Here is a 17,251-nt window from a genome sequence, read left to right as displayed (position 1 = left end):
TTTTGTTGCTCTGCTGAATGAGCGTTTTGAGTGTGTGTGTGTGTGTGCGGGGTGTGGGTGTGTGCGTGCGTTTGTGTTGAACAAAGAGCAATACATTTGCATGGGGAAAAGGAAAATGAGAGAGTGCGGCATGTGGACCACACAATAAATTTCATTTTATCCCGTAGGACATTACCCACTATTTAAATGGTCCTTTGTACGGCGTTTTTCTCGTTTTAGCCAAACACCCACTGAAGTGTTATAAGCCCTCATTACAGCGCTGTGTTTAAATTCCCTTGGGGAAAACATGAATTGTGTATACTTTACAAATTAAACTGAGGGACGAATGTAATTGTACCAGATTCGTGGCGCTGCATTGTCGATTTAAATATAATAATTCGAGTGCAAATCTAAAGTAATCAGAGGAACCGACCGAATTATGTATTTATTTATAATGCAACATTTTGTAATCACGGTAATTTCAAATGAACTCAAAGGTACTTCAAATTTAGACACGTATTCATTCGCATTGCACCAGATCACGATAGTGATACTTATTACTCTACTTTACGACCTGTTTGCGTTGGAGCTGCCGGGGGCAGTGGGGTCCTGGTCCGGAAAGAAGTGGGCCTCCAGTTTCTGGATCCCCTCGGGAGTGCTCAGGTCGAAGGCGAACTTCAGATACTTGTCGAAGTAGTTCTTGGTGCGGTTGGTGTTGTGGCGGGCAGTGCGAGCGGTAATGTTGGGCGACTTGTCGGCACACCTTGCCTTCTGATCCTTGGACTCCATGGGCATGGGTTGCTTGGGTTCCCTGGGCTCCTTGGGTTCCTTGAGTTCCTTCTGGTCTGTGGGCGCTCTACAGTGCCTGAAGCCCTTGGCTTCCTTGGGACCTGCCACCTCCTTGCTGCCATGGGGATCATTGAAGACGAGTTCCTTGGCTTCCCTACCATCCCTCACCTCCTTGGGAGCCAGTTTTGGATGACTGGCTCTGGGCACTGACGCTCGAACAGTGTTCAATGGCTGGCTGCCCACACTAACCCCACTCTGGTACCTTGGAGCCACTTGCGCATTGCCTCCTCCAGCAGCTCTGATCGGATTTTTGGAGGCCCGGGCCAGCTCGATGTGGTTGCTTATCCTGGACATATCGTGCACGGTATCCTTGGCTGTTGGCTCTGCCGCCTGCGCCTTGGATAGTGCTTCATTTCTGGTGCTCCGCTTGGCACCCATTTTGGGAACTTTCTCCTTGGACAGCCCACAATCGTTTCCCTGCTGCTGATACGCGGTGCTCACCAGAGGATTCTTCAAGCGGGTTGGCTTCGCTTTGCGGTGCGGAGCTGAGTTGAAAGCCATTAGTTTGGAGACCTCGACGAACTGCAACGAATGAGTGAGTTTATTAAGCTTATTGTAGAATAAATGTGGAAATGTGGCAGGACCAATTACACCACTTGATGGCAAACTCAAGGATTGAATGAAAAATTCGTTTTTGTAGCTTGTACACAATGAATTTGTAGCTGGCACTCCTCTTCCTAAATTAGTTATATTAACTTTAAGCCTGTTTACTTGCTTTTTGTACTCTTCTGCCAACGATCATTGAATTATTCATCAGACTCCAACACCAGAGTTGGAAATATACAAGACTACAATTAGGTGAATACTGGGAAAATAGCCCGACAAGTGTTTCTAAAAAGGGTTTGGAATCCAATGCGAATTATTTTTCCTTTTTCAGGGACGACAAAAAGTCATGGCTTAAAATGCGAGTAATTTAGCAAAGAGAAATGCGGAGATAAAAAGACTTTATTTTGCTGGATTACTTTTTCAGGACAGCTGCTAAAATGGAGAGAACAACAAAAACAATTAATTCCGGATAAACACATTTTATAATTAAAAAATTCCTTCGCCTTTTTCTGGCTTTCTCGCTGTATTTGGTTTTTGTGTGAACTTGCAAAAACAAAGGCAGCGTATAAAGTGAAGGAGTCCGGGAAAATGAGTGCAAAGAGGAAAATAAGTCGAAAAAGGAGCTTACAGGAGTGACAGCTGAAAAGGAGCGAAGCGAAGACCATCAAACCAGGATTTAGGCAAAAGTCCAGCCGCACACGGCGTATACGCAATATTCCTTTGATTTTGACACTGAAATTTAATCATCTTTTCCGAGGAAGCAAAAAGACCACTAAGCTGATTAGGGTCTCTTTTAACTAATTTCTTTCTTATTTTTCCGCAATTTATTTAATCTTCTTTCTCCTTGGCCTTTTTTGTATCTTCTGGACCAAGTAATTTATTGTTTGTTGTACGTAATTAACCCGCTTCGTGGTCGCGTTCTTGGCTTTCGCACTTTGCTCTGCAGCCGTTGGCCTAATGACGTAGTGCAGGCCTGGAGGCAGTTCTCCCTCCTGTATCCCTGGAAAGAAAATTCATTTCATTTCGGTGATTAAAGCCTTATCTGCGTGTAAAGTCGTCCACGTAATTAGTTTCATTCCAGCCTTCTTTTTTGCTGGCCCCAGATTGCGACCTGTGCCAGTTTTTCCCCTTTTTCCGCTTACATTTCACAAAATGTGCGCAGCTCAGCCGAAAGCCTGGCGAGGGCGGCAGAAAGGTGGGAGTGGCAGTTGACGGGCTCAAATGTCAGCTAAGCCCTCGCAGGATATGCGAAATGACAGGCAAATTAAAGCTGAGTGGACGGGCAGACAATTTATCAGAGATACATAGGACATGATAAAGGTATAAAAATTGCCACTTATAATGCCAGAAATGTACGGGTTTGTCTCCCTGACAGTTACTCCAAATTGCTCACTTGTTTGGCTGATTTTCGAAAAGATACTTTTGTGCAGCTCGGTTGAGTAATGGCAGCCCAAAGGGTAAGCATTTACCAAATCCTAATGAAATGAAACTCCTCTTGCTCCACACCAAATTTTAGCTACTGAATTTGATCCCTTCATTAGGCAGCAACTTGCAAATAAGATAGAACCATTAAATTGTTTGTCAAGTATACTCGTACCTAACTTTAAAGCCTTTTCATTGCACAGCCTTTAATGTTTCCTAAAAACGTAGCATCCATTTGAAGCGAGCCCAACGAGTCGCTCTTTGTTCTCCACGGACCTGTACCCCTATTTTCCTACTAATGCCTTAATTTGAGAACCAAGACAAAGCTCAAGGAGGGAATTGTCCTGGAGGACTCCTTGTTCCTGGCCGCCTGTTGCCGATTGTCGAGCAAACAACTATTTACTTGACATTTGCAAAGAAATGTGTTCTGTAGCAGACCCCTCTTGACTGGCGTTCTCTTCGTTTATTCAGGTCCTTTGTTGTCCTGTTGCCTCTTTCCGTGATCTTTTCTGCTGCAGCAAGGACTTCAGAGCTGGAAAAAATGATTTAACTGCTGCACGTTGCGCACGTAAAGATATTGTATCTGTGAATCCGTTTTTTGAATGGCACACCTCACCCCATTGATGAAAGAAGTGATGCATAATGAAGTTATTATTGCCACATTACAGAACAGTATAACTGTTTGGAATCAAGTTCATAAGCTAGTTCAAATTGGATTCCAGCTATAGAACACTTTCTTTAAACACCTTTAAATACCTAAAGATATTGTATCTGTGAATCCGTTTTTAAAATGGCACACCTCACCCATTGGTAAAAGAAGTGAAGTTATTATTGAGTTATTATCAAGTTCAACACTTTCTTTAAACACCTAAAGATATTGTATCTGTGAATCCATAAAATGGCAATGGAAGTGAAGCATAGTAATGAAGTTATTATTGCCACATTACACTACAATATAACTGTTTGCATTTAAGTTCATAAACTAGATAAAATGTATTCCAGCTATAGAACACTTTCTTTAAACTCCTGAAGATATTGTATCTGTGAATCCACTTTTAAATTGGCGAACCTCACCCCATTGATAAAAGAAGTGAAGTTATTATTGCCACATTACAGTACAGTATAACTGTTTGGAATCAAGTTCATAAGCTAGTTCAAAATGGATTCCAGCTATAGAACACTTCTTTAAACACCCTTAAACACCTAAAGATATTGTATCTGTGAATCCACTTTTAAATTGGCGAACATCACCCCATTGATAAAAGAAGTGAAGCATAGTAATGAAGTTATTATTGCCACATTACAGTACAGTATAACTGTTTGGAATCAAGTTCGTAAACTAGTTCAAAATGGATTCCAGCTATAGAACACTTCTTTAAACACCCAAAGATATTGTATCTGTGAATCCGTTTTTAAAATGGCATATTGCCACATTACAGTACAGTATAACTGTTTGGAATCAAGTTCATAAGCTAGTTCAAAATGTATTCCAGCTGTAGAATACTTATTTAAACACCTTTAAGCACCTTAAGATATTGTATCTGCGAATCCATAAAATGGCAATGGAAGTGAAGCATAGTAATGAAGTTATTATTGCCACATTACACTACAATATAACTGTTTGGATTTAAGTTCATAAATTAGATAAAATGGATTCCAGCTATAAAACACTTCTTTAAACACCTAAAGATATTGTATCTGTGAATCCACTTTTAAATTGGCGAACCTCACCCCATTGATAAAAGAAGTGAAGCAACTAATGAAGTTATTATTGCCACATTACAGAACAGTATAACTGTTTGGAATCAAGTTCATAAACTAGATAAAATGGATTCCAGCTCTTGAACACTTTCTTTGAACACCTAAAGATATTGTATCTGTGAATCCGTTTTTAAAATGGCATATTGCCACATTACAGTACAGTATAACTGTTTGGAATCAAGCTCATAAGCTAGTTCAAAATGGATTCCAGCTATAGAACACTTCTTTAAACACCTATGCCATCTGTGCAGCTCCACGTCCAGTCCTCTGAGGTATCGATGTCAACAGAACGTTGCAGCCACTTTTCACCTGCCTCGACCTGTTTTTTGCACCGAATTTTCGCCCGCTCGACTGACAGTCAATTGGAGTTAGCCGGAAAAGCCGAAATCGAGGAGCACATATATAAATTGCAACATAAATTATACGCACATGGCTGGGGGAAATCGAGCTGGGATAGCTTGTCCCATGTGCTTAACCGGAAATCGTGTGCAAAATGAAAATTCGGGAGGAGGAAAAGCCACCCTGCCTCTGAGTTTCCCGTCCTTTCAGCTTTCTCCTTTCTCCTGTCGCCGGCACCATTCGTTGCTGTTAACATTTCCGCTTTATTTGTCTGCCTGCCCTTTCACCCGCGCTTTATCTATCCAGATATATATAGGAGTATATATGTCCGCTTTCGAGCCCGACATTCCACCTACATTTGTTTGGATTTTTGTTGCTGCAGCTGCAGTTTTATTTTTGCAGCGCTCAGCTCGGTTTTTATCTCTTTTGTGTCGCCGCTGACGTTGTCTAATGTTTTAAATATAAACTCGAATATAATGCAGAAAATAAAAACATAAATCAACGCAGAAATCGCTTTTGGATTTCTTTTCAATCTGTACAAGTACAGATAGAGCCGGAGTAACTTTTCCCTTTTGTTGCTTTGGCTTGTTTGGAGCCCATAAATTATTCACACACAAGTTTATCTCTAAATGCGATAGTCAGGGTGCTCTTGGCTGTGCTCCTTGGTGTTTATTTCAGGAACAACCAGGTTGCATGGGAGGCGAGTGGAAGGATACACACCTTGCCCCATAGAGCTAATCCTTGTTTTGTTCTCATAGAAGAAAGAATGTTCCATACATGGATTCAATATATTATAGAAGGAAAAGCGTCCAAAAGGCAGTTTTCCAGGTGGGCGATTCATCGATTTGGGCTGTCACTAGTTTCCTTCGACTACTCATTGCATTAGCATCACTCGTCCTGCCTGCCGACTGCTCGCATTTCCCAGCTGTCCAGGGAAAGTGACAGTCGAATTTCCCGGTGAGTCCGCACCCAGATGGGCGATCAATCAGCGGTGGCATGCAAAGCGGGCCAGCCAGGATGGCTCCTTGCGAGCTGAAACGTGAGATGTGGCTGCATCCCCTCTCCAGCTTCCACCTGGCCACTTAGCCGCACGAAGCAGTTAATTAAATGATGAAAGCATTGACGTGTCGCAGGGACTAAATGGCTGCGAGCTCCGGAGTGCCAGTCCGAGTTGTCCGGTGCGAGGCTGGAAGGCCTGCGTCTGGCTGTCTGGTTGTCTGGTTATCTGGGGGCCATGTCCTTGCCAGGACTCGCAGCCCGACAGACGCACGTCGGCGCGTCCATATTGCAAGGGGAGTTTGGAATTGTGCGTGGCATAGCCACGGTGCACAGATAGTAGTGTTTTGGCACATTCTACAGATCCGAAAGGATAGTATTATCCTTAAACAAGTTGAAATAATGGTAATAATAATTTGAAAGGCAACTATTATGTTGTTAAGTTAATAATAACTATCATAGAGAGATATGCCTGTTTTACCCGTTTGTTTAAGAGCCACATCTCGATGCACCACTGTGGTTGCACTGGGTGGATTTGGGCGAGTGGGCGGGCTCCGTGCTCATCGGGGTCACGTAGACGCTTCAGTTGCATGTAACACGCCGCTTGATTGGTTGCCTGATTCGTTGATTGCCTGGCTCTCCGCTCACGTGACAACGCGTAGCCCTCGGGCATTGTCCAAGGATCCAGATCCCGCACCAGCAGCTCCACCAGCTCCACAGCCACACAAAACTCACCTGTCAGCCCCTCATTCAGTCAGTAGATCTGGGCGTGTGTGGGCTCATTCTAATTTTCATTTCATTTCCACTCGACAGCCGCAAACGCAAACTAACCGAACCGATGTTGGCCAAGTCAGTTGGCCAGCTTGCTGATTTGATTGATGGCCGGTCTCTGCTGCTAATGAACTTACACAAGTGAAACCGTTAACAAGTTCCTGGTGGGCCAACTGTGGCTCATGTTGCGATGTAAACCGATTTTGGACTAGTTTCTGGTTTCCAGTCTCTCCTCTGGCTAAAAAACTAAGAGCGGCGAGCAGGAAACGCTGTTAATTAGCAAAGTTGATAAATCTACGCAGATTTAACATATCAAGTGGGTGGCAAAGTTTGCGTTTCCGCTCCCTGAAGTTGCCCGTTGTGGATGAAGTTTTTCCGGTTACTTTTTCGGACTTGCGTGAAGGTAGCATTGCGTTACCTTCATAAAGTTGTTGGCCATGTCCTGGGAATTTCGGCCGCCAGTGGTGGGCAGTTAACATGTGGTTTCCTGTAAGCAGAGGAATACGAGGCACATAACGTAATTAGTACATGGGGGAATATTTGCACAAGTGTGCTGGCAGTTGGCATCGAGTTATGGGCTCAAATTGGGACTAACTAATTGGCTGTTACTAATATTTACGCTTCGTTGAAGATGATCAAGACAGGGCAGTCAAAATCTGTTTAGGCCAACACACTTAATAACATAAATAGTTAATAAACTGGTTGATACTGTCCACAAATAACTCTTCTAGCTTCATTTGAATCAATTGTTTGTTTTACTGCATTCTCCGCAATAGCTGGTCCCAAATGAATCCAGTTTAATTTATAAGATTTCCTACTGATTTATTTAGTATCTGTTTGGTTATTATTTATTTGGGCAACTCTGCTGCCTCTCCAATGAATTCAATTCAATTAACCAACTTTCATATGCAAGTTTCCCAGCCTGTCAGCCCTCCAGCATGACAAGCACACTCCGGCTAACTTCTTTCCAACTTTGTGGCCAAGGACATACATACACGTATGTGGCCGAGTCAACACTTGACAGCCAAACGATAATTTCTAACTAAATTGTCCAGGCAGGAAAACAAGAGTTGGGCAAACAAATAAACTCGTCGAAGACATCAGGCCATTAGGTTCACTTAAAGTAGTTGGTCGGAGGTGACTGGAAGAGGTGGCGGAGCGGGCGGAAAACCCACTAAGTTTCCAGAGTCAATCGCTTCAAGTTTTGCATGTGGCACTGAGCACTGGCCACCTTTTTTCGTGTTTGTTCTTCAATGAAAGGTTAACTGTGGAACAACTCCAGAACCCAACTGCATTGACTGACAAGTGGTCTTTCCTCCATGTTTTCCTCTTTTCGCGCTCGCAGAACCGGGATTTGGAGCTCCAAGGCGAGACAACATAAATCATGAACAGACACAGACGCAGACGCAGCGAAAAACTGGTGGAAACTGCAGAACTGTGAGCTGGCCACAAAACTGCGGCAGTAAAGCCGCAGTGGAAGAAGAAGGAGCAGCTGGGAAAACCGCAAAGCGTTTTTGGTCTTTTGCTGTTTTGGTGGTGGCGCTGGAACTGGCGGAAAACTTCCTTGCCACTGCCAGTGGCAGCAATCGCCTCAAATGGCTTTAAAAGGCCATCAACTCTAGAATTTTCCCCATGAACTCTAGCATTTTCTCGCCGCGCGGCAAACTTTGTTTGTGGCAGCTGCAGTTTGTCTGTGCAAATTGGCGATGGCAACTAAATTGAAAAGTGCCGGGCTAAACGCCCGAAAGTAGGCAATGGTTTCGGCTGCTCGGCAGGATCCATTTCGCTTCAGCTTGAGCCAAACCGCAGCAAGGATGTTTTGCTTAAAGTTCCCGGCTCCTCAGCTCCATCTCCTCGGGCTCCTTTTCTTCTTTTGACTGTCTGCCCTGAACATTTCCTCCACTCGCCCCGGATTTTCAGTTCCCTTTTTTAGGATACTGGCATGCCAGGATGTTCGCCATTGGAATGGTTCCTGCTCGTCCTTCTGGACACTATTAATTTGAGTCGCTTTGCACTGTTCAGCAATTTATATTATTTTCCATGTCTCAATTTCGTTTCGGCATCCACTTGATTTGCGGCTTGTTTTCGTTGTTTTTCGTGGCCAAGAGCAACTGATAAGCTCTGCCAATTTCATTTTTCCCGTTCTTCCCGATGTTATTTTCTACATACTGCACGTTATGTGAAATTACCTTATTTAGATAAAAGTTCATTAGTTTACTTAGCTTCAAACCTAATCGAACTCGAATTTAAGGCGCTTTTCCGCAACTATGATGATGGCGTACTTTCCCGCTCTGGATTCGCCAAAGGCAAACGCTAATTGAAATTCCTTTCTCGGAAAACCGAACAATAAGTGCCGACAATTCTGTATGAAAACACACACACTGAAAGTGGGTATCGATGCATCCGGCAGCTGTGGCAACTTCCGGTCGACTTCAGACTGCGATTCGGGACATTCAATGAGCGCGACAGATTAGCCGCTCGCCAACCGCAGAAAGCCAGCGGAAAAGCCGGGAAATGCGAGGAAAAGCAGCCAAATTGGAGAGGGCGGCAAAAATTGAGACCGACCGTAATGATGCGGAAGTGGACAAAAGGCAGCCGCAGCCCAACAAAAGCCAAAAGCCGAAGCTGCCCATTTGGGTGCCCATGACTATGGCAAGAGGCATTCTAAAACTGCGGTCAATTGAAATGGCAATCAAGTTAGCGTCTCGTCCTTGGTCCTTGTCAAAAGGCCACATGCCCGGTCCAAGGAGCAGCTGGAATGGGGCGACTGTCCTGCCCTGTGAAATTCACACCACAGATGGAAGCCAAAGTTCCCAGCCAATTACAGAGGACATGCTCCTCGAACCGAAATTTATCGGTGATGCAAACAAGATTGGTGCTGTCATTTATTTTGTGAGCACTTGAGTGAGGCAAATCAAAGTCTTTTCTGAGTTATAAGCTTGTAAGTTAACCAGTTATCTGGTTGAAAAACTTTCAAGTTCTCAACAGATTTTCATTAGCCACATGTGTACCTAATAAATAAAACGGCCACCGGAAATGGCTCCTAGGATTGATAGTCTGGTTATTGTTTTCGCTCGGCTGGCAAATGCAAAATCAGATTACAATGGCCGCCTTTCCGCAAATGCAATTTTCTTGCAATTCCAAGAGCCCTGCCTTCTGGCACTCTGGTGCCCCTGCTTTTCACATTTGCACAGTTAAGTGGGAAATTCTTCACCCAGTTTCCCGAGCACTTTAAGCCCGATTATGGCGTGGCTCACTTCTTTAACGCCTTTTGTTTGCCGCGCACGTATCACTGCACAAAGGAAGAGGAAGAGGAAGAGGAAGAGGAAAAGCGGGAGGTCATTACGTGTTCAGCCAAGTGTGTGTGTGTGTGCGTGTGCGAGAGTTTTCCGCACTCCATGTGCGAGTGCGCCTGCAATAACGATTGGAAAGTTTCGTTTGCAGTTGGAAATGGAAAATATACTGCAACCGAACACGCCCCGAGTCGTAAATATTTGGCAGGCTAAGAGGTCATTTGCATAACAAAACTGCATGCGGTGCAGCCATTAAATAATTAGAAATGTTCCTTTCCCCAATGCATATCAAAGGGAAAACTCTTCGCGGGGCGGCCAAAACTTTGGGCAGCGCCTCGGCCATTAAAGCGCAATCAGCTTTCGACATCATTGGCGCCAAGCGAAGCCGCAGAAAGTGGAAATATCGCCAACTTTTGGGGGAAACGGCATTCCAAATGCTCTTCGGGCTTATAAGTGGTAGTTGCTTGTAGGCCATGTTCAGATACAATCGTTGCACAATTTTGGGAGCTGCACAATTTAACTAAATATGCTAGAACCATTGAAGCTTCGATTTGGGTGGGTCTCAAAAGGGCAGGTGCCCCTCCAAGGGAAGGGTATTCAAACTCAAACTTTGGCGCAGCATTTGGGGCGTAATGCGCCCTGGGTGGCATTCACATTTTGAGGTTAGTTGCTGTCATAAATTTTTAGTGCCCTGACTTGGCTTTTGTTTCGGAACTGCCACCCCCTTGGCAAGAAAATTCTTTTGTTCCTTCGCCTGCTCTAATTGGCAGCATTTGATAAATGCAATTGACTTGCATTTTCCCCTCTGTGCAGTTGGTTTTTGTGCTTAGCTGGTGATTTTAATTGCTCGTTAAGTAGTTTTAATGGGTGCGTGTGGCTTCATGGACTCCAGCTCCATTGTTGAGTCACTGCGCTTTTAAGCCGGGCCATAACATTGTGGCCAAGAGCTAAGCCAATCTGATATGCTGCGCTGGCTGGAAATGCGAAAAGCGGCAGCTGGAGATGGATGTTGGAAAATTGTCAACGACAAGCAGCGGCAACCACAACTCGAATTGACTTTGGCGCTTTTGGCTTTGACACGTTGACATACAATAAAGGTATTTGCCTTGGCCACGCCCTAAGCGCAGCCCGCCCCCGCATATAGCTTACAGCGATTGTCGCAAGGAATTTTCATCACCGAAACGACGACCTGTCACTCAATCCCTGGAAAAGTGGGGAGCATGTCAGCGCGCATACTGAACTCAAGCAGGTTTCGTCCTTTATCAATACCCCTTACTGAAGGAGTCGCTAGGGCTATTAGCTTGCACTAAGATACAAGTTGCGATTCAGAGTATTCAGCTCTATTTTAATGGATACACCGCTGTGTAAGCACACTAGCTAAGAGGCTACATGTAAGTCTTCCAATGGGTATGTGGTATTCGAAAGAGGCTTTGCCCTGTGCCCCAGCTCCTCGCATTTCTTTGGCTTGCGCTGGTTTCACACTGATTACACAAACGTGAGTAAGCTGCTTTCAGCATCGCGTTCCACATGCAAACAGCAGTTCATGCATTTATTCATGTACTCACTCATTCATTCATTCGCTGCTCCGACGATGTAGTCATTCATTTTCATCATTTGTATGTTGTTAAGTCAGCAAAAGGAGAGCAGGAAAAAGAGGGGAAAAGTTGACGCACTTTTTCCTGATTTGCACTTACCCACCCCCAGTCTTAATCTTAATCCCAGTCGCCTGATTTTCTTATCTAGACGAGTGTGTGGGATTTCCTTGGAGTTTCCTTTCTGTTTGGTCATGGCATCAGATTGAAAGTGGCAACTTGTTTGGCCAGCTTTTAGGCCAGGCTGCCGGAGCCGAAGTTTGTTAATAATTTTAAGTGATTTGCAGAATGAAGCCAACAGTTTTTAATTGCTCTTCCCAGTTGAAGATGTTCAAGGAACACTTATCACAGCAATGAAAAGCTTCAGTTTATTTTTAGCAAAGTTTGCCGAGATTTCGGTCTTGTGCGTCAGCACTTTTCAATGAGCCCAGTTAGTTAAAGTTGAAAGTTGTTGGAAAACTGTTCCAGAAAAGCTTCTATTAATGCCGTCTGCGGAACAATATTTGCCTAGTAGAAACGCAATTCCGTGTGATTACTTCGAAATGGTGTATTAATGGGTTTTAAGTTGCTGCCTTCTGTTTGGGCCATGTCAGAAGTGAGCTTATTGGTCAAACCAGGTAAATTGCTTTCATATTCATCTGCTTCAAGTCCCCGAACTCCTAATGCTATTCAGAGCCAAATCATCCTGCAATCCCAGCTGAAAAATGGAAAATAGGCCTTGCAAAGTACGCTTTAATTGACGAACAAACAAACTAGCACACAGATCAAATTTCAATATGCTAATACCTCAAAAAAGGAGTAGAACAGGGACTCTGTGGGCCTTGTGGCATTTCGAGAATGCAAATGAACGCTCGAGATGGGATTCAAATGAATAAGGCTCCTGGCCGGAATAGAATATTGATGTTATCCATAACCAGACCAGTTATCTGCCGACGTTGTGTGGTTATCAATATGGCCAATGTTCCAATCCACAGCACAGCCGCACATCCGCACACCAGCTGAGATACAAAGAGCCACACTCGCATATTGTATCTGCATTTATGAAAATGCAAAGTGCGGGTGGGGAAACGCCAGCTGAAACTATCAAAATGCATGCCAAGAGGCAAACAACAAAACCAGGCAACACGAGCTGCCGCAACATGGCAAACATGAAACCGAAACCGAAAACTGTAACTAAAACTGCGGCCAAAATCACCTCCTGTGCCACCCACTCGAATGCCAAAACGGGAAGCAAAAAGCGAGAACGGGCCAAATTTGCATGCATATTTACAAACTTTCGTTCGGAAAAGCCAGAATAATGGCAGTGCAGTTGGCGGAGGGACCGACAAAAGAATTCCCCTAACTTTTCCCGAAAATATTAAAGCCAACAACGGTCTTACCAACCATTCTTCGTACTTCTTGAATTTTTAAAAAAATATTTTCGCACTCTGGGCGCTTTTGGGCTCATATCTAAAGATGCAAGCATATTGCAGTTCCACATTTGCTACATAAATATGTGTATTTATCCGGCTGCAATACCAAGTTTTTCAGAGTGTTGCCCCTCCCCCGCGCTCCTGCCGCCTGCGAAGCCGCATTTGATGTTCGTTTTGGCAACTATTTGCAAATGCAAATTGCAAACATGCAACAGGGACATGTTGCGTAAATGTCAAAGTTACAACAAAGCCCCAACCAGCCAGCCAGCCAACCAGCCAACAAGCAAATACACATGCAAATGTCTCACTGCCAATCTCTCCGTGGATTTTCCCCTTCAAGTGTGCATATGTACGAAAGGAAGAACTTGTGGGGCTCCTTCATTGATAAGCAGTTTTTACCGCGGGCTCCTCCCCACGAGCTGAATAACAAAGAGGAAATTCCAAATGGCTGGGTGGTTGTCACTTGATTGACAGCGGAGTTGGCATATTGGGGCGTGGCTGCAACGGGGGGCGTGGCATGCATCAGATGACGAAAACTGTTGACCACGAATAAGTGAGTCTTCCTAATTCGACACAGAAGTTAAAGCCCTTAGTCGATGTGCTAAATTTATTTAAATATATTTCCAAATATTTTAAATTAATATCAATTTCAAGGAAACTAACAAGACCTAGTCCAAAAATACTGAAGATACATGAGTTGCAGCCCCATTCCTTTCCCAGATGTGAAGTTTTGCCTTTGAGTTCATTTGAGAAGAGCTATGTTTGCGAGATTGGCAGCGATTGGATCTGGAAAACCGGAAAACAGAGCATTTATTTCCACAATGTGGGGGCACAGAGTTTCCATTTGTTTGCGCCCGTTCGGCCCGCAGATGTTTCCACATCCCCAGTTTTCCCTGTGTTTTCCCGCGCGAGCGGGCTTTTCTCCTTATCAGCAGTTTGTTATGCCAACTGGTCCACTCCGACATGCTGCCTCTTTGTATGTTTGAGTGCGGATTTAATTTTATGCCCGCTCAATATTTCATATTTACTCTGCGCACATAAACGCCAAACATGTATGCATAAGTGAAATTTGCGAATAAAAATTGAAGTATTTATGTGTGTTTGCCCTCGCTTATTTCTCAGCTCTGCTCCTTAGCATTGTCCTTACGATGTCCTTGCCGGCCACACTGTCATTTGCTCCAAGTGGCAAACGCTGCTGAGTGGCCAACGATGTCGCCATTTCTGCTTGTCGCCCCTGGTTTCCTGTCCTTTCCTGCTTTCCTCCTTTTCCCCACTTTCCTCCGCCCTTTCTTTTCCCACTTTTCTTGGCAGAGCTGCACATTCGGCTTTTTCCAGTTGTATTCGGCGCTTTTCCTTAGCCTCCAATTTTTATTTGCCCAAAATATGGAATACAACTAATTCTTTCAGCAGTAACAAACTTAGATTAATATTTTACTTGGAACCATCGACATCCGTTTGGCTAAGCTATTTTTTAGGGAATACTATTAGAAACCTTAGTTTGTATAAAATATCACAGTGCTGCTGTAATTTCGTTCTGGCCTGCAGTACGTTTGAAAATAATTTACTTCATTTAGCTGTGGATACCCTACGCCATCCTTGGTGGCCAGGACCGTCCCGGAGTCCACCTCTGGTTCTCCCCGTCCATTTTCAGGGGTTTATTTGCGTTGGCGGCAAAGTGTCTCGTCGCCTGGGTCGCATTCTTTTCCTTTTTGGAGCCATCTGAGAATTTTTTGTTTGTTTTGCATTTTCCGCTTTTCCTGCGGTTGTCCTTTTCCCTTTTGCCTTTTGCCCCTTCCCGCAGATATATATTCAGATATTTTCCAGCGCGCTCCTCCATTTTCCGCATATCTTATGAAATTGTTTATTTTTCTCGCTGTGTTGCGGGGGTGGGAAGTGGGTGGGGAGTGGGCCCGTAAAATGTGTTTATGCTGCCCAACTGCCATTTACCCTCTCGATAGCATCGTACTTTCCACTTTCCACTTTCCTCAGAACCCAGCGTTTATGTGGAGTGCATAATGGTTGTTTACTTGTTAGCCTCCCCGCTCCTCGCCACTTCTTGCGAAGTTTCCATCGGGTTTTCTTACGATTTTCATTCACTTTGAAGTCTGCCGCTGTCGTTCGAGTTTTCCTGCCTTACTCTGCACAAGGACTTTGATTGAAGCCGAGTTGGTTTCGCCAATCTGATTCTTGGTTATGATTCGGGTCCAGGCGAACCAAAAGAGGTGAGGGCAACAATGAGTGGTTTTAAGTTCGCAAAACAGCATAATATAACATTTAAATTAGCTCCTTTGCACTTAATCAAAATATAGTCTTTATATTCCATGAGCAACTCCAACGCTTTTAGCCATTTGCTATGTTTAAAATTCCGATGACGCCTTCAGGCGCTTTTCCCCCTTTTTTCTTATTATCGCCCGTTTTTCATTAAATTGACGTACTCGGCTTACTACACTACGCTCATCGTTTTATTCTCCATGTGCCAGCATATCTCTGAGGTCTTTTTTAGCACTTTGAGAACGGGCACTTGCTAAAACGACGCCGGCAAAGTGTCCTTAAAATAGTCATCAAATAACAAGCACACTGCCACAATGGCAGGACTCCTTCTCGTCCTTCTCGTGCTCCTCGTCCTTTGAATTTTGTATGCATGTGCATGCGCCGGGCTCTTCATAAAAGGTGTTGAATTCAATGCCTGCTTTGAATTACAGACGGCCTCCGTGAAGAGGGGGATTGCAGGGGCTTTAAGTCTTTAATTTGCCTGGAGCTGTGTTCCAGGAAGAGGATCCCAGGATGCCGGGCAGCGGCAGGCGGTCCGTGGACGGGCAACACTAATTGGTCGTGTCGCAGTCACGTCTAGAACTCAGTATCCGAGTATCTGTATCTGTATCTGTATCTGTATGTGTCGGATGGACCTGGGCAATCAAACCCACAGATGGCCGAACATGTGTATATCGTATATTTTATTTGACATCTGGAACAAAAGTCGAATGCTTTGTATGCAAATAGCAAAAACCAAGTTACAGGAAATCTGAGCATATGCCAGTGCTGTTTTTGTAGCCGCTGTATCTGGCCAATGTATCTTTTACTTGAGCCAGTTCGTCCGTCATGTCGGCTTACTTAGTATTTGCTGTTTTATGTTTTTGGTTTTTGGTTTTGTGAAAAATCTGGCTTTGTTCGGGCATTGAAACAAATAAATGCATGTGTGCTGGCTTGTTTATTATGCAATATGCATGACCACTTTTTCCTGCTATGCATGTGTGCAACTCAAAGGATCACCACGAAAAGTGACTTCCTTTCCTTACAAACTGGCAAAATATTGCCATTTGCATGCAGCATATCGGTGCGTTTTCTAATACAATTAAGGCAAACTGCCCCTGTGCTCCTCCTTTGCATCTAATCGGATGATCTCTTATTTGACTTGTTTCGCTACTATCATTCCCCATTTCCATGGTTAGTTGCAAAGTTTTGGCAAATTTCTCATGCATATATGCAGATGTGAATGTCCTTTTTACGGTCGCACAAGCACGAAGACGGCAAGGACTTCCTTGAACAAATAGCCATGCAAATGTGGGGAAAAGTCAAGCCGCCCATGCGGATTAGAATAAAGGACTCCATATGCAGGTTGGCATATGCAGGCGCTCCAACTATTGTTCATATTTCATATCCAGCCTGCAGTCGAAGTAAATATTTCTTCAGCGGAGTGTGTGCCCCAAGGAACTGCTGCCAACTGACAAATTAATTTAAAAACTGCGCTAAACGTAAACAAATTCGCCGGGCCAACAATGTTTCCTGCCAGCCATGGCAGCCAAATTAAATTCCTCGCGCGGACATCGTGCCCGTTAGCTACACTCTTGCACTCAGTCAACAAAGATGCGCGGCAAATAAAACCACCGAAGGATCGGCGAAAGGATAGCTGCGTCAGCAGCCGGCGGCAAACATCCCAAGGATAACATGGCCACGCGAACAACATGCTCAGAACCAACAGCACGTGGGCCCCATAAAAAGGCTTTAACTTCATTTTCGGCGGAGCAGCAAAGGAAGTGCCATCTGATTGAAGGTCCTTGCTTGCAGCCAGGACATGCAGAGGTGTGGCACAATGTCACCTTTGGCCCTAAATATTTGGGGATATTCAGGAGGAAATACAAGTGAGTAGTGCAAATGGAATGCCAAGCCACTAAAAAGCAGGGTTAGGTGTAATGCATCCTGCCAAGCTGATTTACCCACATATCACCTCTCACATTGTCAAATTAATTTGCTGCCCGGCTGATTCGCAAGTTTGTTTATTCCAGAAATGCCA

At 44.3% G+C, this 17,251-nt stretch overlaps 2 protein-coding genes across 2 annotated transcripts; one reads left to right on the top strand and one right to left on the bottom strand.

The window, feature by feature from the left end:
• Positions 1-390: 390 nt before the first annotated feature.
• Positions 391-1,419, bottom strand: LOC6548831. Its single transcript, XM_001974103.3, has one exon. It carries the CDS (start codon positions 1,327-1,329, stop codon positions 547-549), a length of 783 nt encoding a protein of 260 aa, XP_001974139.2. The 5' UTR covers positions 1,330-1,419; the 3' UTR covers positions 391-546.
• A 10,966-nt stretch (positions 1,420-12,385) lies between these two features.
• Positions 12,386-12,846, top strand: LOC6548832. The gene is given in 2 exon segments (XM_001974104.3): positions 12,386-12,529; positions 12,532-12,846. Coding segments are annotated over 2 exon segments (459 nt in total).
• Positions 12,847-17,251: the final 4,405 nt, after the last annotated feature.

The sequence above is a fragment of the Drosophila erecta genome, unplaced genomic scaffold (assembly GCF_003286155.1).
Source record: "Drosophila erecta strain 14021-0224.00,06,07 unplaced genomic scaffold, DereRS2 tig00000092-arrow-pilon, whole genome shotgun sequence".
Taxonomy (NCBI): domain Eukaryota; kingdom Metazoa; phylum Arthropoda; class Insecta; order Diptera; family Drosophilidae; genus Drosophila; species Drosophila erecta.
Note: the sequence above shows the minus strand (reverse complement) of the source record. Positions and strands in the feature narration are given on the sequence as shown.

Excerpts from the sequence above, each read along its gene's own strand:
- LOC6548831 (XM_001974103.3), bottom strand. The coding sequence starts at position 1,329 with ATGGCTTTCAACTCAGCTCCGCACCGCAAAGCGAAGCCAACCCGCTTG.